This window comes from Thamnophis sirtalis, unplaced genomic scaffold, assembly GCF_051295495.1.
Source record: "Thamnophis sirtalis isolate CommonGarterSnake01/CBP01778 unplaced genomic scaffold, rThaSir2_p1.2 scaffold_14, whole genome shotgun sequence".
Taxonomy (NCBI): domain Eukaryota; kingdom Metazoa; phylum Chordata; class Lepidosauria; order Squamata; family Natricidae; genus Thamnophis; species Thamnophis sirtalis.
This window is the reverse complement of record NW_028261394.1, coordinates 8,339,414-8,365,597: the sequence shown is the minus strand read 5'-3', so window position 1 is coordinate 8,365,597 and position 26,184 is coordinate 8,339,414. Positions and strand designations below refer to the sequence as shown.

At 42.4% G+C, this 26,184-nt stretch overlaps 1 protein-coding gene across 1 annotated transcript in view; it reads left to right on the top strand.

The window, feature by feature from the left end:
- The window catches only part of VPS35L (VPS35 endosomal protein sorting factor like), a 58,980-nt gene that overhangs the window by 15,863 nt on the left and 16,933 nt on the right, over positions 1 to 26,184 (top strand). Inside the window, exons 10-24 of the mRNA XM_087729519.1 lie at positions 337 to 433; positions 1,422 to 1,469; positions 3,323 to 3,416; positions 3,965 to 4,042; positions 4,791 to 4,913; positions 6,262 to 6,308; positions 7,976 to 8,087; positions 9,260 to 9,376; positions 10,190 to 10,243; positions 11,841 to 11,921; positions 12,892 to 12,954; positions 14,357 to 14,442; positions 19,903 to 19,983; positions 23,265 to 23,328; positions 24,495 to 24,593. Coding sequence (XP_087585645.1) covers positions 337 to 433; positions 1,422 to 1,469; positions 3,323 to 3,416; positions 3,965 to 4,042; positions 4,791 to 4,913; positions 6,262 to 6,308; positions 7,976 to 8,087; positions 9,260 to 9,376; positions 10,190 to 10,243; positions 11,841 to 11,921; positions 12,892 to 12,954; positions 14,357 to 14,442; positions 19,903 to 19,983; positions 23,265 to 23,328; positions 24,495 to 24,593 — 1,244 coding nt within the window. The remainder of the gene's footprint in view (positions 1 to 336; positions 434 to 1,421; positions 1,470 to 3,322; positions 3,417 to 3,964; positions 4,043 to 4,790; positions 4,914 to 6,261; positions 6,309 to 7,975; positions 8,088 to 9,259; positions 9,377 to 10,189; positions 10,244 to 11,840; positions 11,922 to 12,891; positions 12,955 to 14,356; positions 14,443 to 19,902; positions 19,984 to 23,264; positions 23,329 to 24,494; positions 24,594 to 26,184) is intronic.

The window sequence follows — 26,184 nt, the reverse complement described above, 5'->3', positions numbered from 1 at the left end:
CATACTGTAAGTCTAAGTACTATTGCTATTGCTATTAATTGCTATTTAATGGTATTTCACTGCTAAATGCTGAACTACTATTAATCAAACCTTCACAAATATGAAATTGGAAAGTGCCAAGAACCATCACAAACCGAAAAGTAGTGGTATATCTAATTTCAAAATAATGACCTTTAAAATTAGCGTTTTTAATGATGCTATATTTTTATGCGCTCGAATGCCATTTTCTCAGATCTGTACGATTACAATACCGTATCTAATTTAATTGAGAGATAGTACAAGGAAGCGGATTCTTAACGAAGTCTTCTCTTTTTTTAAAAAAAAATAATTCATCAGATAATTTTACTCCTGAAAGTGTGAATGATACCGCCAAAGAAACCTGCTTAAACTGGTTTTTCAAGATTGCGTCCATCCGAGAACTCATCCCAAGATTGTATCCTTATTGGAATAAGACTTTGATGGAAGAAATATTACCTGATTTATACTCAGATTTCAAATGGCATTAGTGTATTCTCCAAGGAGGGAAACAAGAAAGATGTGCCGATCGGGTATCAAGAGATCTCCAAATGAGAGATCCTGATCGGGCCGGTAGAAATCAATTGATGAAGCAAGCCAGCTGTCGAAATCCACACATCTCAAAGTTCCTGAGGTTGAAAAACTTCAGCCTTTAAAGCAATAACCAAGTTAGCAATAAACGAGTTAGTGTGTACTAGTTATCTGTCTGACTAAGTGTAGCCACGGGAACTCTTACTGAAATGTGGAGTAAGATCTCTGCAATAAAACCTGATCAATTGATCTCTCAAAATCTGGGAAATCTAATTATTAAGTATGAATATCAAGAGAATTTTTCCTCTTCCAGCAGGCAGAATTATAGAAAGGGCCTAGGTCAGGAGTTGGCAACCTTAAACCCTCAAAGAGCCATTTGGACCCGTTTCCCACCAAAAAGAAAGCATTGGGGGTCACAAATCCCTTCCCATGCCTGGCTATTTCCAGAGCGATCACAAAACTAGCATATTTAGTTGAATTAAAGCTTCTGTTTTCATCTGAAACTTTTCTCGGATGTAACCATGGTTGGCCTACTGGGGTTGAAAAACTCATTAAATCATGTGTCTGCGGGTGTCGCACATTGGCGATTGTGATGCATATTTTGAGCAACAGGGAGCCGCAGCAGAGGGATGAAAGAGCCACATGCGGCTCCGGAGCCACATGCGGCTCTGGAGCCACAGGTTGCTGACCCCTGGCCTAGGCCAACTACGTACTTGCAAACTCTGTCATTTTAAAAAATGTTTTAACTTACCTGCAACCTTAACTGCTGATAACAAGGAAGCTGTTATAACAATCCTGGAAATATATTATCTGCTTCTTTGGCTAGGGTGCAATTTTATTCTGAACTCTATTTTTTTTCCCTGACTCTGTGCCAGTTATGTGGAGACATCGATACTGAAGTGCAACAAATTTCTTTCCAAAACGTAAGCATTGATAGCATTGGATAATTCAATAGAGGTAGTCCTCTCGTTATGGCCGCAATTGAGTTAGAAACTAGAGTTATAAGTCATGGCGATGGCTAAGCAGATCACCCTGGTGACCACGCTTGATTGTATGAGCTTTTTGATGGTGGTCATTAAACAAAACTCTTATACATAAGGGGACGTGGTGCCTGAGTGTCTAAGGCGGTGAGTTTGTCGATCACAAAGGTTGGCAGTTCATTGGTTCGAATCCCTAGCGCCACATAACGGAGTGAGCTCCTGTGACTTGTCCCAGCTTCTGCCAACCTAGCAGTTTGAAAGCATGTACAAAATGCAAGTAGAAAAATAGGGACCACCTTTGGTGGGAAGAGAACAGCGTTCCATGCGCCTTTGGCATTGAGTCATGCCATCCACATGACCACGGCTTCGGACAGTGCTGGCTCTTTGGCTTTGAAACAAAGATGAGCACCGCCCCCTTGAGTTGGGAACGACTAGCACATATATGCGAGGGGAACCTTTACCTTTATTATACACAATGGGTATTTTTTTAAATGTAAACTGGAAGTAAACAAGTTTCCGTGGGGGGGGGGGGAACTGCAGGAAAAAATAGCCAAGTGCTCAAAATGCAATGTTATGACTGGGGAGAGGAGTGTCGTTAAGCATTTCAAAACGAGGTCGTAACTAGCTCTGGGGAGGTCCATCCTAACTTCAGATGTGACCAGTTGTAAGTCAAGGAGCTACTTGTAAATTTAGGTAAGTGGAGTGCTTGTGGCATTGGGGACTCTGGCCTGAGACTTCTCCATCATCTCTTTACAATTTCATTTTATGCTGATGGTCTCTTTTGTGTAGGAGATTAAATATAGGGAAAGACATATGTCTGGGATGCAAAGAGCTTTTTTTTATTGATTGGTCCCTGAAATTAAGCACACTGATCAAAGAAGGCTCCTTGGGTCTTTAGCTTTAGAGCTTTAACTTGTGGGAAGAACACTCTGATAGGAAGGTATGTTTTTGATGTTTAATTTTTGTGGAGTTCTCAAAAAAAGATTTGGAGACTTTAGAAAGAGTGCAGAGAAGAACAACAAAGAGGATTAGGGGACAGGAGGCTAAAACACATGAAGAACAGTTGCAGGAACTGGGTATGTCTAGTTGAATGAAAAGAAGGACCAGGGGAGACATGATAGCAGTCTTCCAATATCTCAGGGGCTGCCACAAAGAAGAGGGAGTCAAGCTATTCTCCAAGGCACCTGAGGGTAGAACAAGAAGCAATGGGTGGAAACTAATCAAGGAGAGAAGCAATGTTGAGACCCTAGAAAGAGTGCAGAGAAGTGCAACAAAGATGATTAGGGGACTGGAGGCTAAAACATATGAAGAACAGTTGCAGGAACTGGGTGTGTCTAGTTTAATGAAAAGAAGGACCAGGGGAGACATGATAGCAGTCTTCCAATATCTCAGGGGCTGCCCCAAAGTAGAGGGAGTCAAGCTATTCTCCAAAGCACCCGAGGACAAGAAGCAATGGGTGAGCAAAGGCTCATACCAGCGAGGCCTTTGAGGTTATCAGAAGTGATACCAGTAGAAGAGAATATCTGTAGCTCAGTGTTGAAATGAGGGGTCCTTAGTTCTCTCTGAGCTTGTGTGTGTGGGTTTTTTTTTTTTGGCAGACATTTCATTACCCAACTAGGTAATTTCATCAGTACTAAAAGATGTTATGCTGTTAGAATGGAACTGATGAGGTTACCTAGTTAGGTAATGAAACATCTGCAAGAAACAGCCAAGCTCAGAGAGCACCAAGGACCTCACTGTCAGAAGTGAGCCTCAGCTTCAGGCACGAACTCTGTTTCTCAAATTACATTTTTTAGGGGGATTTTGGAATGTCTCCCCCGATTGACTTCCATGATCCGAGGAATTGGTGATCCTTTGGTGGCTGTCTACGCTAGAGCATACCTCTGCAGGGTAAGATTTTTCTCTCTCTCTCTTACCAATCTAGTTTTACAGAACAATAGAAAAAGAATTATTGAATTAATAGAAATATTGAATTATTGAAATAATTATTGACTATTTTATCAAATTGAGTCCATGAACCATCGTTTCAAATTTTTCTTCTTTTAGCAAAAACCAAAAAGGTCATAAAACCAGGGTGTCCAACCTTGGCAACTTTCAGATCTGTGGATTTCAACTCCTAGAATTACCCAGCCAGGTATGCTGAGGGAGTTGAAGTCTGCAAGTCTTAAAGTTGTCAAGGTTGAACACTCCTACCATAGAGGTTTCTAGTCTTTTTTTTAAAAACGCTCATTCGGACAGTTTCAGGATTCATTCCTCCATTATTTGAATACTCTTCCATCTTGGTGCATATAGTCATCTTCCTGCCTTTATCATATGCAAAATAAACCCGCTTTGATGCGCTGACCCCTTTTTATTAAGCCTTCAAAGAAGTACAAAAATGCGCAGAACTGTATTAAGAAAAAAACAAACAGATTTCATTCATTTGGTTCCTCAAACAGGTTGGGATGGAAGTAGCTCCCCATCTGAAGGACAGCCTCAACAAGAACTTTTTTGACTTCCTTCTAACCTTTAAGCAAGTAAGTAAACGGCCTTATCGCAGCAGAATCCGCACCTGGATCCTTTCCTCAATAAGCTTCTTTCCCGCCTCTTAGTTCAGACAGAAAGGGGTTGTAGTTATTGACAGGTTAGAGAATCTTGGAAGTAGAAAAACCAAGGCGAAGATGCTGAGCTTGTCGATAAGAAAGGTCGGCGGTTCAAATCCCTAGCGCCACGTAACGGAGTGAGCCCCCGTTCCTTGTCCCAGCTTCTGCCAACCTGGCAGTTCGAAAGCATGTAAAAATGCAAGTAGAAAAATAGGGACCACCTTTGGTGGGAAGGGAACAGCGTTCCGTGCGCCTTCGCTGTTTAGTCATGGTGGCCACATGACCACGGAGACGTCTTTGGACAGCGCTGGCTCTTCGGCTTTCAAACGGAGATGAGCACTGCCCCTTAGAGTCGGGAACAACTAGCACATACGTGCGAGGGGAACCTTTACCTTTCTCTTTAATTACATTCCACCCTGGAGCTCTGCCTGGAAGCAGGACAGGTGAGAAACAGATGTCACTTTTGCTCATCTCCACAGTCATTTTCTTTAGCGTAGATGGACTGACCCCATTGGGAATTCTCCAATTTCTATGACTTTGAATGCTCTCACCTCCAATCAGTTTCCCCAGAGTTTTGCTTGAGGCCAGCATCCCATGCTTTGGCTTTAACAGTGAATCCTTCCTCTTTTTCCACCACTTTTTGGACTTTGTGGTGACCGTTCACCTTGGATGTCCTCCACAGGTTCAAGGGGATACAGTCCAGAACCAGCTGGTGGCCCAGTGTGTGGAGGTTCCATTGTATCTAACACTTTATTCCCCGGCAATTGATTGGATTCTACAATGCATCGCTTACCGAGCTGCGGAGGTAAAAATAAATAAATAAATAAACTCGTTCTGAAAATGTTGAGTTGGAAGGGAAGAGAATAGAATAGAATAGAATAAGTGAGTTGGAATGGAATGGAAGGGAAGGGAAGGGAATAGAATAGGCTAGAATAGAATAACAGAGTTGGGAGCGACCTTTGTTGTTGTTGTGGGGGAAATAGGAGATCTGTTGGATGTTCCTTATAAAAATAATAAAGGCGAGATTTAAGCATATGAATAAAATAATAATCATAAGCCCATAGTCACTCCTCCTCCCATGGGTTCAGCTTGCTGGCTGGGGAATTCTGGGAGTTGAAGTCCACGCATCTTAAAGAGGCCAAGAAACACTGGCTCAGCTGCTAATATTCAGCAGAAGAAGAGTTAATTTGGGGGTGGGGGTGGGGGGGTGGGACAAGGAAGTGACTTAACATTTCTCTTAAGGCTGGGCTTACTTTCAGCTGAAGAGTTCCCTAACCCAGCCCAGATTGCGTTAGTTCAGTAGGATTTCTTTTAAATCTGAAGCATGGCCACCCCAGATATTCTGCAGACAACCTTGCAAAGGCATTTGAGACCATTTGAATGCAAGAGCCTCCTTCCAAACTCCCTGAGTATAATGTACCCTTCCAATTTCCACAGCCCAGCTTGTCTCTTGGCACAAAGCAAAGGAACTTGTTATCCTACTTTGGAATCCTCCTGGGTGCCATTGTTCACACTCCTTTTTCACTTTTGTCATACGGATGACACTTCCTTTTATTTTTAAACTCCGGGCCGGCTTAACATGATCGCTCCTTTAAGACGATCTGGAGCAAGACCTCGGATTTCTAATGAGACACTTCAGCGTGCCAACTTTTGTGTGTGTGTGTTTTTTTTAAAAAAACGCTCCTGGAAAAGCAAGCCTGTGGAAAGACAAAATCTTAACACGAGCTGAGATTTTTACCTCAGTTTTTCCAGGTGTCTTAAAAACAACAACCACAGAAATAAGTTTTGTTCCTCCTATCATAAATGAAAAAAAAAATGCCCATTGCAGGTACTTGATTTGTTTAATGACCCTTGGGGATTCGCTTCACAATCATGGGGATTTGCTTAATGCACCATTAATTCCAAAAATACCCATTGCAGACAATCGATCTGCTTAATGACCATGGGGTTGCTTAACGGCCATGGTGTGATTTTCTTAACGACTGCCGCAAAATATTGTGAAGTTGGGTTGGTCCGATTAACAGCTGGGAAAACTTAGCAACTGTAGTTCTGAACTCAATTGTGGTCGTAAGTTGAGGAGCACCTGCACCAGATGCTTACGGTTTGCCTGTAGTATTTATTTATTTATTATTTTTCTGTTTTTTCTTTTGTAGGCCTTGTTGACCGAGATGATGGAGAGATGCAGGAAGTTAGGCAACAAGTAAGCACTGTGCTACAAGTCGGTTTTTTAAACTCTGCTTTCCTTCTTGGCATACAGTAAAAAACTTATTATTGTCAACTCTGTCTGACAGCTGATGAGGCTACAGTACAGATGTTTTGAATTGGAGCCTTCTTTTTAAGCCCAATTAAGCATACACTGATCAGAGATTTATGTCCTTTATCCACACCTTAGGCGGGATACGCCTTTGCTTCGGTATATATTTACAAGTAGCACTCGACTTACAACAGTTTCTTTTTTTAAAAAAAGTTTTTTATTTTTATTTTTCCATTTTCATAACATATAATCACATGTATACTATTACATAGCCAACATCTATTATGTTTTATGAAATGTTTACATCAATTCATCTTACCATCAACTCCCAAAAACAATTATTGGCTCTTCTGCTCTCCATACACCATATTTGTACCTTATCCATCACTTTCTTCTCCCTCTCTCCTCCCCTTTCCTACCTCCTTTCTTCCCTCTGTCATCCTTTTCTTCTCTACTTCCCCTTTCTTTCTCTTCTCCTCTCTCCCCTTTCCACTCTTCATTTCTCTCCTCCTCTCCCCTCCCCCCGCCTTCTCTCCTATCCCTCTCTTCTTCCCTTAACCTCTCTCCTCTATTCCATACTCTTCATCTCATGTATTTGGTGTATTTCAGCTTCTGAGCAAGCTCCATTTTATGTTGAATTTATAATTCCTTTTCAATATACGTATTTAATTTTAACCTGTATTCTCCTCCTTTAAAAAAAAAAAAGAACAGAAAAGTATACATATATAGTCATTGTGCTTTTAAACACACACACAAACACAAATACACACACACACCGCCTATTTTGGGCTGAGATGTAGACCTGGTTACAATTCCCAGCTATTCTCATCATTATTTTTTTATAAAATTATACATCCTTACACGCTCCCGACTTACAATAGTTTCTTTAATGACGGTTCTAAGTTACAACGGCACTGGAAAAAAGTGACTTATGACCGTTTTTCACAGCTGCAACCTTTCCAGCATTCCCACGATCACGTGAACAAAATTCGGATGCTAGGCAACCGACTCATATTTATGACGGTTGCCGGGTCATGTGATTCCCCCTTTTGTGACTTTCTGACAAGCAAAGTCAGTGGGGAAGCCGGCTTTGCTTAACAACCAGGTCACTAACTTACCTACTGCAGTGATTCACTTAACAACTGAAGCAAGAAAAATGGGACAAAATTAGCTTAACAATTTGGGCTCAGTTGTAGTCGTAGGTTGAGGACTACCTGTAAATAGAAACATGTTGCTTGGTGCGTGTATAATTCCACCCTCCATAACTGAGATGCAAAATGAAACCTTTCCTAGGCTGTTCCTTTGGCGCCTTCCCTTTCCGGTGGATTTATGCCTTGGTCCTGTTGTTTTGGTACTCAAGTGTGACACTTGGTTTTGTTGTCATTATTCAGCTCTGGAATTCTTGCAACGAGCCAGAAACAGGGATGGAATCAATCCAAAAATTAAGTGGAGGAAAAGCTTTTACCAAATAAGCCACTAATGGTCTCTGGATGTGAAAATTCAGTAATGGCATAAATGTTGTATGTTCTGGGCGCAGCATAATGTAAAAATCAAAATATAAAAATATCAATTGGGGGACTGTCTCGTAATGCTCTGAATAATATTTCTTCCAGTGCCCTGCTCTTGAATTCCGTAATGTCTGCCTTCAGAGCTGAATTTATTGCTGCAAGGGCGATGGATTTTATTGGCATGATCAAAGAGTGCGATGAATCAGGATTCCCCAAGGTAAATTCATCTGCATCCTCCCCACTCAAACCCTGTTATTGTTATCACCCACTTCAGTGTCTCCCCAAATAATTCCCTTAATTGTGCATTGTAGTCTTTTACTCCAGTAGTGTTGTGGCCTCCCAATGTCCAGCAGAGCTAGCAGAAGATTCAGAGAGTGAGGAGGTTGGGGAGGAACGTGGGCCAGTCCTGGAGTCTGGGGAAGGCTCTGATGAGGGCTGTGTCAGAGGCAGAGAGGGGGGCCAGGAACGTATGCCAGTTATCAGCTGCCTTCAGAATCAGACATCAGTGAGGCAGACAAACAGCTGGAGCCTGTTCCCAGTGTGCACATGCACAGAGGGGGGTGAGTTGCCAAACCATGTGTAAGCAGAATGTAACAAAGAGCAACAAAGATGATTAGGGGACTGGAGGCTAAAACATATGAAGAATGGTTGCAGGAACTGGGTATGTCTAGTTTAATGAAAAGAAGGACCAGGGAAGACATGATAGCAGCCTTCCAATATCTCAGGGACTGCCACAAAGAAGAGGGAGTCAAACTATCCTCCAAAGCACCCGAGGGCAGGACAAGAAGCAATCGGTGGAAACTAATCAAGGAGAGAAGCAACTTAGAACTAAGGAGAAATTTCCTGACAGTGAGAACAATTAATCTGTGGAACAGCTTGCCTCCAGAAGTTGTGAATGCCCCAACACTGGAAGTCTTTAAGAAGATGTTAGATAACCATTTGTCTGAAACGGTATAAGGTTTCCTGCCTAGGCAGGGGGTTGGACTAGAAGACCTCCAAGGTCCCTTCCAACCCTGCTATTGTATTGTATTGTAAAAACTTGGTTTTTAAAGCATTTTGCCCACAAAGAGGAAAAACCTCTTCTGGGCTTTTGCTTATGCATCAAATGCCTGCCTCATTTTTTTAAAGAAAATTGCTGCTTTTTAAATTCAGAGCAAAAATAAAATTAAGCCATTGAAATGAATTAAAAAGCCATAAAAATTAAACCAACGTTTCTTTCATTGAGGTAGCAAATTCCCCCCTCCCCCACTCCCAGGACTGTATTTCTAATCTCTCTCAAATCTTTTACAAATTAAAGTATCTGTCTTTGTATTATTAATGTTATTTAGTCAAGGGGGAACACTCATAGAGGCCATAAAATGGACATGGAACTCATTTTTATTTTCACAGCATCTTCTCTTCTGCTCCCTGGGACAAAACTTAGCCTTAGCTGACCCACCGGAAAGTGACCGTCTTCAAATCTTAAACGAAGCCTGGAAAGTTATTACCAAGTTAAAGAGTCCACAGGTGGGTTATTAGTAGAAGAAATTGGCAACTTAGCTGGAGTGGGCAGATGGTTGAAATAAATGGACTGTAAATGAGAAACCTTCTATCTTAAGAGCATTGCCTAGCTCGGAGGTAGGGCTGAGGGGACGTTTGAAATTTTGCGTGGGTGAGAGCTGCGCACACAGAATGGCTGCTATTCCTCTGGTTCCCAGAATGACCACCAAGATGAGTGTATCCAGGTCCTAAATAATCATTTTCCAGAAAGAAAACTAACTTCTTCTTTCTACCACTGTGGTGGTGTGGGGCTCAAAGTCAGAGGGGGGAAACCAAGGTCCAGTTGCCATTAAACTAGCTGTTGCAGTGGTGGGTTGTAGGTGGTACGCTCCGGTACGGGCATACCGGAGCCTTCCCGGAGCACCGGGTACCATCCCGGTATGGTGCTCCAGAAGGCCCACCGGCCCGCCCGAGCTCGTTACCTGTCCTTTAAAGCCTTCAGCGCTTACGCACATGGCACGTACAGCGCCTGCGCAACGCTCCACCAAGCAGCTGGAGCGTCGTGGAGGCTTGCGGAAGTGCGTCCATGTGGGCAACGCCGGGCCCGTTCCAACCGTACCGTTTGGAACGGGATCCGGAACCCACCACTGAGTTATTGTGTCCCGCCAGCGGAGCCTGCGCTCCTAAATTTATTAGAAATCTAATCCATAAATGGACAATAAATGTATTTTGACTTCACTTACTTTAGAGAATCAGTTCAAACCTGGAAAAAGCTGGCTGGGTGGGGGTGAAAACCTGCCAAAGGGCCCTGAAATGTGACGCCCCTGCATTTATTTTTAGGATTATATCAATTGTGCAGAAATCTGGATGGAATATACTTGCAGGCATTTTACGGTAGGTGAAGATTTAAGCGTTTCGTATTTCAATATCTGTCCTTTCCTTTCTTGACCTTCCTCCCCTCTTTATTATAGTTCAGGGCATTTGCTTCTGCCGCATTGGAAGTAGGTATGGCTGGTTTTTATTTATTTAGGTTTAGGTTTAGGTAGTTTTATTTATATGCCGCCCTTTTCCCTGGGGGGACTCAGGGCGGCTTACAATTCAAAAGGAAGGGAGGACATACAAATTAAACACATGAGACAGTACATCGTTAAAAAACACAACATTCATACAATTCGGGTGGGTTGAGGTCTTTAGTCCCAGGCCTGTCGGGACAGCCAGGTTTTGAGGGCTATGCGGAAGGTCTGAAGGGTGGTGAGGGTACGAATCTCCACGGGGAGATCGTTCCAGAGGGTCGGAGCTGCCACCGAGATGTTGCTTAGATGTTGCTCTCAAGGCCATGCTAATATCTGTTGTGGCCTGCCAGCGACCAGTGGAGCTGGCTGCAGATTCGGACAGTGAGGAGGTTGGGGAGGAACCTGGGCCAGTCCTGGAGTCTGGGGAAGGCTCGGTTGAGGGCTCTGTGTCGGAGGCAGAGAGGGGGCCAGGGCCGTATGCCAGTTATCAGCAGCCTTCAGAGTCAGACATCACTGAGGCAGAAGAACTGCTGGAGTCTGTTCCCAGTGTGCGCATGCGCAGAGTTGCCAGATGAAGGGAACAGCTAAAGAACAGGGGTTGACTTAGGAGTAAGGCTACAGGTGGACGATGAATGACCCCTCCCAGAGGAAAGAAAAGGGGAGCAAAAGGGGAGTGGAGTTTGCAGGAGACAATTAGTTTGCTTCATTGGTTCGTGACTCTCCAAGACTCCTTGCCAAGTTCTGCAGAGATCGGCCTGGCAGCTCTCCAAGCCAGAGAAGGTCTGTGACTGTAAATCCTCCCTTGAAAGACTTTGCTGGATGTGAATGAGAAGAATTCACAGGAAATTAATCAAAGGGGTTTTTGTCGGAACAAGGAGTTTGCTTCATGCTCTTGGGAAGCATCGGTCAGAAAAATATCTTTTGGGGAGCGTGAGAATGAATTATCTTAAAAACGACATCCTGCTCTTGTGTCGCTAGTGAACTTAACACCCTTTGACACAGCACCAGGAACAGTGATCTCAAGAATGGGACAAATAAATCTTCATATTCTAATAGTCATTGTTTTTTATAGCCTTTCCAGTGTGGTGGCCTATGTTAATTTAGAAATATCTGCAACAGTATATCATCCCTATTATATCTGCCCAGCAATGTTTCCAGCCGCAAAACATGAGTATTCTCAGTGTAACAAACTTTAATGCTGGATTAAATCTTGGCTTTTGAAATCTGCGTTCTCAACCCAGAAGTCTGTAAATCTGTCGCACTTTACAGATGTGATAGATTTCAACTGCCATAAACTTCGCCAGCCAGCAATGGCTTAAAATATGATTGGCCTTTAAAAGAATCCCACGTTTGATGCTAGTCATGTAGCAAAAAGCCGCTCAGTTATTCAACTTCGTAATATACAGTACGTGTCTTGGCTTTATATGGTTTTGAATTGATGGCCGCCGTGATGCCGTTTTCTTTTATTGCGCCTGCAGAAGCGTGAAGTCAATACCATTTTAGCTGATGTCATTAAACATATGACTCCAGATCGGGCTTTTGAAGAGGCCTATCCTCAGGTAAGAGAGAAATTCAACATAATTTCTCAAAAGGGGACAAAGAATGTTGGTCAGGCTAAATAAAATGATAGATCTGAGATATCTGGGTCCCTTCAACACTGATGTATATTATATTATTTATTTATTGAATTTATATTGCTGCCTATTCTCCCAAGGTGGCTTACAAGAATATAAAACCACATTTAAAACAATTGTTGTGGTGGTTGTTAGTTGAGAAGTCATGTCCGACCCTAAGTTTTATTTAAAACAATAAAAACGAACAAAAAGAATCAAATAAATTAATATGGTACAATTGAACAAAATCACCACACACACACACACACACACACACACACCGGCGACAGCAGATCACACGAGCCACTGAATGGGCTCCATCCTGCTGTGGGTTCCCCAGGCCCACTGGCAGAACCAGGTCTTCAGTGCCTTCCGGAAGAGTGTTAGAGTGGGGGCCATTCTAATCTCTGGGGGGGATGATGTTCCAGAGAGAGGGGGCCACTACAGAGAAGGCCCTTCTTCTGGGTCCCACCAGGTGTATCTCCCTCTGGGATGGGACCTGCGGATTATCAACCTGAACCTGTTTGAAAAAAATAGAGAATGATTTAAAGCCAATGAAACCAGTGTGGGTGTGTGGGTATATTTTGATCTCTGTGTATGTGTGTTTTGATGTGTGTGTGTGTTTTGGTCTCTATATGTGTGTCTTTTGGTTTGTGGGTAGGTTTGAGTATGTGTGTGTTTGGGTCGCTTTGTGTGTTTTGGGCTGTGTGTGTGCATGCATGGAAAAAAAATCGAACTGATGTTATTGTAAAACTTGAGATCAAAAGAAATGGCTTTTTTTCAAAGCAGTATTTATGCTTGAAGGACAGGACAGGGGCAATGGAGTAAAACGAAAGAAAATTAACGTTAGCCTTGATGAAAAACGGAAGCGCGTTCTTACTGGATGTTTTTCTTTTCTTTCTCTTTCTGACCTCAGCTTCAGTCAATAATTCAGAAGGTGATCACCTATCTCCACGACTTCTCCATTCTCTTTTCACTGGTGAGCTTCGACGGGGCGACAAGGATCCTACGTTCCCAACTGTCTAAAAGAAATGCGCACTTTCTCTCGGAGATTCTTTGAGATTAGCTGGAAGTCAGATGAGTAAATCTGAAAATGAAAACAAATCTCATTCATGCAACTCTTAAATCTTGCCAGGCTCTGCCTATTCTGGGCATTCCTCTCGGAATATTAAGTGTAGCTCCAACAGCTAACCGGCTCTCTTCCCAGAGTTGAGGAATTGTAACTAGCTGGTGTTCCTTGTCCTCCAAATCTGGAAAACCACTGACCTTCCAAATACAGGGAGTGCCACGCATGTTTCCTAGTTAGTCCTCAACTTATGACCCACAATTGAGCCCCCAAATTCCATTGCTAAGCAAGACTGTGGTTAAAGTGAGTTTTGCCCCATCTTACGACCTTTCTCGCCACAGTGGCTGAGTGAATCAGTGCCATTGTTCAGTTAGCAACGCGGTTGTTAGGTTATAGGACATGGGATCTATTTAATTAGCGATTAGATTAAAAAAAATATGGAATTGAAAATCTATTAGAGAATGTTAACACCAAAATAATAGAATGATTTAAAATAGGATATTAAAAAAAATACTTATTATTGGACATGTTGAAGATGATGTAACGAAGTATTATAATATAAACGAACCCATATTTAGAATACCTTGTTTGAAATGATGAAATAATAGTGACAGTGAAACAAATGAAGTACTATAATAATAATGTTTACAAATGTACTTGATTGACAATATGTGACTTTATATAAAATTTAAGGGATGACTGTGGGAAGGAAGCACAAAAACCTTGTAACCAATCGACGGTTGGTACGGAATGGAAGATGTTTTTTATGTTGCGTGTTTTGTTTATGTTTGTTTAAAAAATAAAAACATTTAAAAAAAAACACAGTTGTTATGTGACTCTGCCTTCCCCATTGACTTTACTTGTCAGAAGGCCGTCAAAGGTGATCACATGACATCAGTTGCCAAGCTGAACTTTTTTAATATATACATTTATTTTATTTTACTTTTTATATAAAGAATCCATCTTCCATTAAACGGCGTCATCTGGGTACAAATGTTTTGTGCGGTAACAATTAAAATTTACAGTCATATTCATTATTTAATCTATTCTTAGTTTAATACTCATACCTTAAGTATTCAACACTATAACAATCCTCTTCTAAATTTATTTAACTCTGTTTACTCTATTAATATATTTTCTATATTTTACTCATCTACTTTTATTTCTAATTCTTATGTTTATTCTCTAACCATCGAGAAAACGATTCTCATATAGGATAATAATCGGTTTGTTCTGAATTTGGAAGTGCAACTTCATTCTGATGCATCAAATTGAGCCAAGAGCTCTAATCCTGGTGTTTTCCTTGATTTCCTAGGAGAAATTCTTGCCATTCCTGGATATGTTTCAGAAAGAAACCGTGAGAGTCGACGTCTGTAAATGCATCATGCAAGCTTTTATTAAGTAAGTCTAATGCCTCCTGATTAAGTGCACTTCAGAGAATCGAGACGGATCTATTTAAGTGCTGTTAAGTGTGACGGATAGAATTCATCTGCAGTCCATTTGGCATTGAGAGGTTTTGAAAGGCATCTCGCGCTGCTCTAAATAAGGAATGTAAAACATATTCTCATTCCTATCGATCTGCTGTTGAGGCCCGTCAATGATTATGCAACTTGACTGCATTAAAGCAGTTTGCGCGCTTGTAAAAAAAGGGCGCTGCTGTCAGACACAATCCAGAAATGGAACAAGGAGGACGAGGAAGGGACATTTGCGGAAGGATAGGTCAGAAAGCAGAGCTGGATGCCGGCTGGCTTATTTATGTACTCGGAAGATTGATGATAGGCAGAGTAATAAGGCCATCATCATAAGGTGCAACAATTATACAATAGCAGGGTTGGAAGGGACCTTGGAGGTCTTCTAGCCCAACCCCCTGCCTAGGTAGGAAACTCTATACCGTTTCAGGCAAATGGCTATCCAACATCTTCTTAAAGACTTCCAGTGTTGGAGCATTCACAACTTCTGGAGGCAAGTTCTTCCACTGATTCATTGTTCTCTCTGTCAGGAAATTTCTCCTCAGTTCTAAGTTGTTTCTCTCCTTGAGGAGTTTCCACCCATTGCTTCTTGTCCTGCCCTCAGTTGCTTTGGAGAATAGTTTGACTCCCTCTTCTTTGTGGCAACCCCTGAGATATTGGGAGACTGCTATCCTGTCTCCCCTAGTCCTTCTTTTCTTTAAACTAGACATACCCAGTTCCTGCAACCGTTCTTCATATGTTTTAGTCTCCAGTCCCCTAATCTTCTTTGTTGCTCTTCTCTGCACTCTTTCTAGAGTCTCCACATCTTTTCTACATCGTGGCAACCAAAACTGAATGCAGTATTCCAAGTGTGGCCTTACTAAGGCATTATAAAGTGGTATTAACCCTTCACGTGATCTTGACTCTATCCCTCTGTTTATGCAGCCTAGAACTGTGTTGGCTTTTTTTGGCAGCTGCTGCACACAGCTGGCTCCTATTTAAATGCTTGTCCACTAGGACTCCAAGATCCCTCTCACAGTTGCTACTATTGAGCAAGGTACCACCTACACTGTACCTGTGCATTTCGTTTTTCTTGCCTAAATGTAGAACCTTACTCTTTTCACCATTAAATTTCATCTTATTAGATAGTGCCCAATGTTCAAGTTTGTCAAGATCCTTCTGTATCTTAAGCCTATCTTCTGGATAGACAGATAGATAGTCAGATAGACAGTAAAATAGAAAACAAGCCAGCTGTGGACGGTTAGGGTGGAATTGTGCATTCCAGAATGCAAGAAGCATTTGTGTAGGAGGCTACATTGTTGGATGATACCCAATGTTTCTATTAAAAAGGCTTGGGTCAATTTCTTTATTTACTTGTTAAATTTTTTATTCTGCCTTTATTATTTTATAAGTAACTTGGCAGTGACCCTACATGTAAATATATGCAGGGGTGGGATTGAAAAATGTTAGCAACGGGTTCTCTGCCCGATTGCTGGGTGGGTGTGGCTATGATGGGCGTGACCTTCTTGTCCTCCTGCATTATTGGGGGGGGGGTGCGTTTTCACCCTCCCCAGTCTCTGGAGGCTTTCTCTGAGCGTCCCGGGAGGCCGAAAGCGGCTTCTCCCCGGCTCCGAAGGTGGAAAAGGGACTGTTTCCAGACTTCTGGGAGGCCCATTTTTCGCCCTGTGAGAGCCTTTGTGCGGGCCCTGCACTTACCTGGCATAATAAAAGGGCCACATGGAGACTCCTGGGAGGAGAGGGGTGGGCGGGGCCAGCCGGTCCTTGTAACAAGCAGTTCGCCTGAACCGATGTGAACTGGCTGAATCCCACCTCTGAATATACGCCTCCCTCCGTCCTCTTTTTTCCCTACAACAACCCTCTGTGGTGGATTTGGCTGAGAGAAAGGAAGAGATTAGCCAAAGCTGGCTTTGATGCCTAAGGCATGACTAGAACTCACTGTCTCCTGGGGATTGATGCAAAGTCACCCACTGGCTTTCATGCCTAAGGCAGGACTAATGCTCACTGTCTCGTGATGGTTGGCTTAAAGTCACCCAGCCAGCTCTCATGCCTAAGGTGGGACTAGAACTCACAGCCTCAGAGTTTCTACACCAGCTCTTAAACCATTGCATAGTTATCTGTTCAGCAGACCTGACCTGATTAAATAAAGGGATTTGTGGGCTTCTGTTTGCTGTCTCAAAGGAGAATTAAATTGCATACGATGAAAGCCATAGCCTGCTCTGGTAGTAAGTGCCCACAAAAAATGAGCCCTTGGAAAAAGGAAAACGAGAAAAGAACAGATGCAAGGAGGTGGTTTGAAGAAGTAAAATGGAAAGAGGGGACAGGAAGGAAATCTTTGCCTGCAAATCCTGCTTTTTTTAATATATCCGTACAGCTACATAGACTACATAGACGCAGTGGCTCAGTGGCTAAGCTGCTGAGCTTGTCGATCAGAAAGGTCGGCAGTTGGGGGGTTCGAACCCCTAGCGCCGCGTAACGGAGTGACTCCCGTGACTTGTCCCAGCTTCTGCCAACCTAGCAGTTTGAAAGCATGTAAAAATGCAAGTAGAAAAATAGGGACCACCTTTGGTGGGAAGGGAACATCGTTCCGTGCATCTTTGGTGTTGAGTCATGCCGGCCACATGACCACGGAGACGTCTTCCGACAGCGCTGGCTCTTTGGCTTTGAAACGAAGATGAGCACCACCCCCTAGAGTCGGGAACGACTAGTACCTATGTGCGAGGGGAACCTTTACCTTTAGAACTACATAGATATAATGGCTCTGTTTTAGCCAAATATTTGGAAGCAATGCTTTGATTCCACAGAATGTGGAGCTTCTGTTTATAGGCATGTCGTCCCCTCCCCATCCCTCCCCCGCGCAGCGGCTTGGAAAGGCAGAAACGGCTTTTTTGCCATATGTTGCTCTTCTTTGCTGATGACAACTGTGATTTTGAGAGAGAGAGAGAGAAAAAAAAAATCCTGGAGTGGCGTGCTAACTAGCTGCATTGTGAAAAGAGAACGCTCAGCATTGTTCAAATTGAAATGAGATTCATCAAAATACCTTCCTTTTCAATTCTGAATGGCCCTTTCAGATGTTTGTTTCCTTTCTGTGTGTGTGTGTGTTTTTTTTTTTTTTTGATGACAACTAAATCTTGGTAGATGTTGATTAGCAAGTTTTTTCCCCCTCCTTTTTAAACTTTGTCATTCTGCTTCGGAAGAATCTTGTGATTTTATGCAATGATGCAGCGTTTCAGGGGTGATGGACATCTAAGGGGGTACCTTTTATTTGCAAATAAAAACACTGCTCTGTGCTGGTAGGCAGAGGCCCTTCGTGATGACCTTGAGCTATCTCCCTTTTCCAAAGGAATGCTTGTGGCATCAGGAGCAAAATTAGATTATCTTCTTCAAAACATTTTTTTTAAAATATTGGGAGCATTTGGATAGGGCACTGAAGCATCCTTCTGGCAGAAACCCCAAAATGCTGCTTTGCCACAGCACCCTTGGGTGGAATTGTGCCTCATAAAGTTGAATGAAGATACTGAGCACTTCCTGATATTCCAGTTTGTTTATTTATTTATTTTGCTTATTTAATTTGGCAAACATGTACAAGATAACAGGTCCAACTATGAACATGGACACGAACAAGGGAAATGAGTACAAATAAATGGGGACAGTAGGACAGGAATGGAAGGCACGCTAGTGCACTTATGCATGCCCCCTTTACGGACCTCTTAGGAATGGGGTGAGGTCCACAGTAGGCAGTTTAAGGTTGAAGCTGTGGGGGGTTTGAGGATGTAACAACAGAGTCAGGTAGAGCATTCCAGGCGTCGACCCCTCTGTTGCTGAAGTCGTATTTTCTGCAGTCGAGTTTGAAGTGGATTATCTTGAATTTCTATCTATTGTTTCCCCATGTATTATTGCGGCTGAAGCCGAAGTTGTTGTTGTTGTTCAGAAAGAAGGACAAAAAAAAAAAAGAGGCTTCCTTTTTTCTCAAACTCCCCCCCCCCCCCCCAATCTCTTGGGCAGGATTTGCTTGGCAAAACACAAGGCTTCCTTTCTAACACTACTACTGGTTTCATCACATAAACAACAGCTACATCAAAAAGAGACAAACAAAGAGCCACAGAGGAAACGAAAAGGACCTGAACGTGTCCTCACCAGCAGTTGACACCCTGACACGAGCAGGATTAACACTAGACCAACGATCAAAAAGCAAACAATATCCCCAAATCAAGAAACCACCAACTCAGACAAACAAGCTAATACCGTAGTAAACAACAGCCTAATCAAGGAACCACCAAGAACATTCCCACCAATGCTGACAGGGCAAATCAGTAGCATATATAAAATGAGAGGACACCCTACTCCCTTCCTAGTCCTGATGATGTTACCTAGTTTGGTAAGGAAACGTCTGCGAGGAAACAACCAAGCTCAGAGAGCACCAAAGACCCCCACAATCCTTACTAGTAATTCAATCTCTTTTTCTTGGTCAGTCATTTTTGCACAGTGCCGCAAAGCTCAGGTCACTGAGCTCCTCCCCACTCCCTTTCTTCACCCTTCCCTCCCCTATTCCTTCCCTTCCCTTTTTCTATCTCCCTTCCCTTCCCAAAAGGCCTGCACTGCCAGGGACAAGTTTGCTGCAACTCGCATGCTGTCAAATGCAATAAGGCCACACTTGGAATACTGCATTCAGTTTTGGTCGCTACGATGTAGAAAAGATATGGCGACTCTAGAAAGAGTGCAGGGAAGAGCAACAAAGAGGATTAGGGGACTGGAGGCTAAAACATATGAAGAACGGTTGCAGGAACTGGGTATGTCTAGTTTAATTAAAAGAAGGACTAAGGGAGACATGATAGCAGTGTTCCAATATCTCAGGGGTTACCACAAAGAAGAGGGAGTCAAACTATTCTCCAAAGCACCTGAGGGCAGGACAAGAAGCAATGGGTGGAAACTAATCAAGGAGAGAAACAACCTAGAACTAAGGAGACATTTCTTGAAAGTGAGAACAATTAATCAGTGGAACAGAAGTTGCCTCCAGAAGTTGTGAATGCCCCAACACTGGACGTCTTTAAGAAGATGTTGGATAGCCATTTGTCTGAAACGGTATAGGGTTTCCTGCCTAGGCAGGGGGTTGCACTGGAAGACCTCCAAGGTCTCTTCCAACCCTGCTATTGTATTCCTTCAAGAGTTGTCTTTAAACGCTCCCCCACCTCCCTGCCTATCGGACACCTATAAAGATCCATCTCTTGAAAGATCTATTCTTTTATTTCTTGCATTTAGAAGTGTTTAATTTCCCACTTTCTCTGGCCGTTCTGAATTTATTTGAAAATGCATTACACAAGGAGCTACCATTTTCATTTAGTCTTCAGCACAGACGTTTCTCATTTTTTTAAAAAATTGTGTGCTTTCTTCCTAGGCACCAACAGGAACCCACCAAGGATCCCGTCATTCTCAATGCCTTGCTGCATGTATGCAAAACAATGCACGATTCGGTAAAGTAAGTTACTTTCCTTTCCCTTCCATTTTTCCTCCCACAAGGGTGGACTTGATGATCTTGTTGTGGCCCGCCGGCAGCCAGCAGAGCTGGCAGCAGAGTCGGACATTGAGGAGGTTGAGGAGGAACATGGGCCAGTCCTCAGGGCTGAGGAAAGCTCAGACGAGGGGTCTGCGTTGGAGGCAGAGAGGGAGCTAGACAGCAGTGAGGCAGAGGAACAGCTGGAGCCTGTTCCCAGTGTGCGCATGCACAGAGTTGTCAGAAGACAAGAACAACTAAGAAAGAAGGGTCGACTCGGGAGTAAAGCCACACCTTAGAGGTGATTGGCCCCTCCCATATGAAACAAAAGAGGAGCGAATGGGGAGGGGGCTTTTGCAGGAAACAATTTGTTCTTTCCGTCATTTCAAGAGTGGAAAGTTCTGTTTGTGACTATAAGAGACTCTGCGCCAAGTTTTGCCTTGCCCTGCGTTTGGAAACTAGTTACCTGGCAGGTCTCCAAGCGAGGTAAGGTTCGTGTTGATAAACATTCCTCTGAAAGACTGTTTATTAAGCCTTGCGCACTGTGAATGAAAGGAATTCACAGTCATGTAAATAAAAGGGATTTTGCAGGGACCAAGACTTTACTACTTGCTTTCTAAGGAAGCCCGGCTCAGAACAGATCTCTTCAAAGTTCCAGGGTAACCTAAGGAAGGAGCAGAAGGGGGCAGTCCTTTTCCAAGCTCTCAATTCTTTTCAAAACTGTCCTTAATAAGGCTGCCATTTGTCCAGGGGATGGGGAAAAAAAAAGAAAACAGAAACCTTTAGCAGGGGAATGTGTTGTTTTAAATCCCCGTTGAAGGAAAGTTCTGGCAAATGACTTTGCAGCTTAACTAACCGAGAGCGAGAGCGAGCGAGGGACATTTCAAGAACTCTGAAAAAGGGTAAAAAGCTAGTGACACATTTTTGAGAGACGAGCTTTCAATTTAAGAAAAGCTTTGTTGGAAGAAAGAAAGAAACAAAGGAAAAAACCCAGCTTCCTAAGGCAGAATTGATGCGAGGCCCTTTGAGATACTGGCTGATAGATAACTGAAAACAAATCTTTCCTGAAATGAATTCTTCCCTTGTTAGGATGCTATTTTTATCGCTCTTTTCTGCAGAAAACCGATCTCCTGTTTAGTAGCAATTGGGTGCCAGGAACACAGAAGCTTCAGTCCTGCCTTCTGTCTCTGTTAGGGTCAGCCAGTTTTTCCACTTTGATAACGTCTGCTTTGTTGGGCAGGATTCAGCCCATGGTGCTTGATGTGAAGCCAGCCGGACAGGTGGGAGCTTTATCCCAGTTTGGCCCTAATGGCTAGCAGGCATCTAGAAAATGTAGTCCTTTTCTGAATTCCAGGACTTGATCATTCTTGGCCATTAGGTCTTTTAGGCCTCGAGGGGCTGTCACAGAGTTATATTTATTTTCAGAGTTATCTTTATTTTATTGATTGATTGATTAGCCCTTGGGCCATATCAAAGTGCAAAGTGCCAGAAATAAATTATTATGATTTGTGACAAATGTATCTTTTCTTTTATGTACACTGAGAGCATCTGCACCAAAGACAGATTTCTTGTGTGTCCAATCACACTTGGCCAATAAAGAATTCTATTCTATTCCATTCTATTGCGTATTGTATTTGTATTTATATTTATATTTGTATTATTTGTATTTGTATTTATATTATTATTTATATTATTTATATTATTTATATTATTTATATTATTTATATTATTTATATTATTTATATTATTTATATTATTTATATTATTTATATTATTTATATTATTCATATTATTCATATTATTTATATTATTTATATTATTTATGTTTATATTTACATTTACATTTACATTTACATTTATATTATTTATATTTATATTTACATTTACATTTACATTTACATTTACATTTACATTTACATTTACATTTACATTTACATTTATATTTATATTTATATTTATATTTATATTTATATTTATATATATTTATATTTATATTTATATTTATATTTATATTTATATTTATATTTATATTATTTATATTTATATTTATATTTATATTTATATTTATATTTATATTTATATTTATATTTATATTTATATTTATATTTATATTTATATTTATATTTATATTTATATTTATATTTATATTTATATTTATATTTATATTTATATTTATATTTATATTTATATTTATATTTATATTTATATTTATTTATATTATTTATATTTATATTATTTATTTATATTATTTATATTATTGGTATTGTATTTGTATTGTATTGTATTCTACTCTACTCTACTCTACTCTACTCTACTCTACTCTACTCTACTCTCTCCCTAAAACTTGATAAAAGCAAAATGGAGTTGGATACAATACAATTTAAAATGGAATCGGAATAAAATAGGATTTAAAATGACATTGGAATAAAATACAGTCCAAAATGAAATTGGAATAGAATACAATAATTTAAGATATTGATAAAATACGATAAAATTATATTTCGGTGTCACCCCTGCCATGTACCCCAACCAGTCCCACATACATATGCAGATGGGCTGTCACAGAGATGAGGGGATTGACCTTTGTATGCTAAGCCTGATGCATATTATCCCATCTGAACTTTGCCCAGGATGCAGAGTCAATTTTCCTGGGAGTTTTTTTTTCTTTGTGCCGATACTGGAAACAAAATGCAGGTTTCCCCACTCTCTTCCCTTCCTTAACTGCAGGAATTTGAATTTAAACAAAGGCAAAAATCTCTTATTGTTTGCATGAACGTCTCCCAATCTGCAGAAACAAATGTTCAGTATTTCCATGCCCGTAACTATAAACCCAGTGTTGAGTCTATTAAGGTTTTTGTTGTAACTCACAACATGTGCAATAATAAGACAGTTTCCTTGAGCCATCTGTCGTTTGAAATAGTACTTTAGGATTATTCACAGTTCAAAAGCTTCTCCCCAGTTTTTGCTCAGATTCCAGCCTTCCCTCTTTACAATGTAATAAGCAAATGCTGGCTTTCTTGAGAACACACATTTGGTACTTCTGACACTGGACAAGTGCTAATACAGCCTTTCCTCAACTTACAACCTTTTGTTCAGTGACCATTTGAAGTTACGACAGCCCTGGAACAAAGTGACTTACCATAGGTTTTCCACACTTCGGATCTGACAATCTGGGGGCTTGTCATGAACTATCGGTAGACCCATAAAGAATTACCACAAACATTGTGTTTTTGAACAACTGACGCTTTTGAAATGGTCTTTTTTAGGGCGCTGACTCTGGAAGATGAAAAGCGGACGCTGGCATCTTTGATCAATGGATTTGTAAGAATGGTGAGGAAATCTGTTACTGGGGGTGGGGAGGTGACTTTAAGTCTTAAAGACCTCCTAGATCAGTGTTTTTTTTGGCAAAATTTTGGAAGTGGTTTGCCACTGCTGCCTCCTGAGGGTTAAGAGAGAGTGACCGGCCCAAGGCCACCCAGCTGTCAGGACTAGAACTCTCAGTCTTCCGGTTACTAGCCTGGTGCCTTCACCCTAGCAATAGCACTTGGGCTTATATGCCGCTTCACAGTGCTTTTACAGCCCTCTCTAAGCAGTTTACAGAGTCAGCCTATTGAGCCCAACAATCTGGGTCTTCATTTTACCCACCTCGGAAGGATGGAAGGCTCAATCCACCTTCAGTTTTGTGAGATTAAAACTGCCAAATTACAGGCAGCCAGCAGTCAGCAGAAGTAGCCTGCAGTACTGCACTCTTACCACTGCGCCACCATGATGCCAAACTGGATCTCCTGTTTTGTTGTACTGCCTTTCAAATCTTTATTTGGGCTCATTTTGCGGAGAACGTTCTGGTGGTTATGATGGACCCCGTAGGTCTTTAAAGTCACCTTTGTTGGGGCCTGGGGAAGGCTTTGATGAGGGCTCTGTGTCAGAGGCAGAGAGGAGTCCAGGGCCATCTGACAGTTATCAGCTGCCTTCAGAGTCAGACATCAGTGAGGCAGACGAACAGCTGGAGCCTGTTACCAGTGTGCGCATGCGCAGCGTTGTCAGACAAAGGGAACAGCTAAAGAACAGGGGTCGACTTGGGAGTAAGGCCACAGGTGGACGGTGAATGGCCCCTCCCAGAGGAAACAAAAGAGGAACGACAGGGGAGGGGAGTTTGCAGGAGACAACCTTTCCCATCTTTAGACTGGCAGAATTCAACCCTCGCAACTTCATCTTGCTGTGGAACAGGAACAATCGGGGGGGGGGGGGGAGGTCCATTTCGGCTTGCAGATATCAAAGGTGAATTCTCCCTTGGAGTGTGAAAAAGGGGGCGGGGAATCCTAATTTCTAAATGAAACTAGGAAGAAAAAGCATTTCCCTTTATCGGCAGGGAGGTAGATAGCGGCACTTCCTTGCACCTCTTTCCCTAGAGACCCCGCTGCCAATAAAAGAATGGAAAGAAGGGGTAAGCGGACACGGCGGTCACACCTCCCCCTGTAAAATCTCTTTAATCCCAGGTATCGTTTGGCCGTGATTTTGAGCAGCAGCTGAATTTTTACGTGGAAGCCAGATCCATGTTTTGCAACTTGGAACCTGTGTTGGTCCAGCTCATCCACGTAAGCATCATTTGATGGGCATATGAGCGCCGCCGCTCTCTTCTTGCTCCTTGTGGTTTTTGTGTATTATCACTGCTGACATTCCTCTCAGCCCTGCAAGGTCAGCTGCCTCAAGGTTTGAACAGGAGCGAAGGAAGATTCGAACACACTGTTAGATCCGACGTTGGAAGGTGGTTGCTATGAATAGCAATAGACCTTAGACATAGTGTTAAATAAGCTCCCCGTTGGGAGAGCGAGTACGTTCAGAGAAGCGTTGTGAGAGTTGTGTTGGAGAACACACAAACCAGCATACACAGCAGTTTAAATAGGCTTTTACTTTCATGGAAATAGAGGTATCAGAGTCCATCAAACAGTCCAAGTCGTACACGGATAAGACAGTCAGTCATCAACATCTTTCAGTTAAGGGACAATCCAAATAACATAGTCCAGTATCATATAATCAGTTCGGTACTCAAAGTTTGCTAACAGTTGCAAAACTTACAATAGCTCACGGCACTTTCTAACAGCCAGCTTCCAAAACACTCAGATCAGATCAGCCCAGCATCTAACAAACAGAGAGCTAACAGTCATTCTGGCTCCCTCTTATGGCCGATTGAGGAAAACAGCAACCAATCACATTTTACAGTATGCTTTAAAGAAACAGGTACAATATTGTTACATGATTTATATATTGCCAACCCAAACTGTTAGAATTATATTCCTAACACTTATATACCACTTCACAGTGCTTGACAACTCTCTCTAAGCAGTTTAAAAAGTCAGCCCATCGCCCCCAACAATCCAGCTCCTCGTTTTACTGACCTCAGAAAGATGGAAGGCTGAGTCAACCTCGAGCCGGTCAGGATTGAATTGCTGGCAGTCGGCAAAATTAGCCTGCAATATTGCATTCTAACCACTGTGCAGGAAGGAAGGAAGGGTGTCATAGCATATTTTTGGAGTTTTTTGTTCCTTCACTCCTGAATCTAATAAAGCTAGCTCTAGCCCAGTGATGGGCAACCTTTTTGGCGTGGTGTGTCAAAAATCGGCAAAAAATCGAGCATAACTCGCGTTGTGTGTCACTTCGACAAAAACATAATTTTGCGCAATTTATAGTTGCTGCTAATGGCGCTCACAGTTCCCGTTGGCACTCCGCTGTTCCCTGCTGTGGTGCGGTCGTAACCAACAGTCCCAGGAGTAGACTCTCTGTGCCGGCCTGACTGGAAAGAGGCGCGCACTGTTCCCGCGCTCCTCTCCTGCGGGTCCTCCCTCGCCGCGCTGATGACATGTGTGCGCACGGCACGCATGCCTTACCAGCAGCCCCTGCGCTCAGAAAGGGGCGGCAGCGATACAGTAAGTGAGTGTGGGCGGGGGAGATCACACGTCCCGCCCCCCCGTTCCTCCAGCACAGATTCTTTCATCCTCGGCGGCCGTGCAGGAGCCGAGGATGAATCGCATGAAATCCTGTGCGTGTCACCCCAAATGGCTACGCGTGTCAGCACTGACACGCGTGTCATAGGTTCGCCATCACTGCTCTAGCCCATGAAGTAAGGGACGCATGCGGTGGCTCAGTGGCTAAGATGCTGAGCTTGTCGATTAGAAAGGTCGGCAGTTC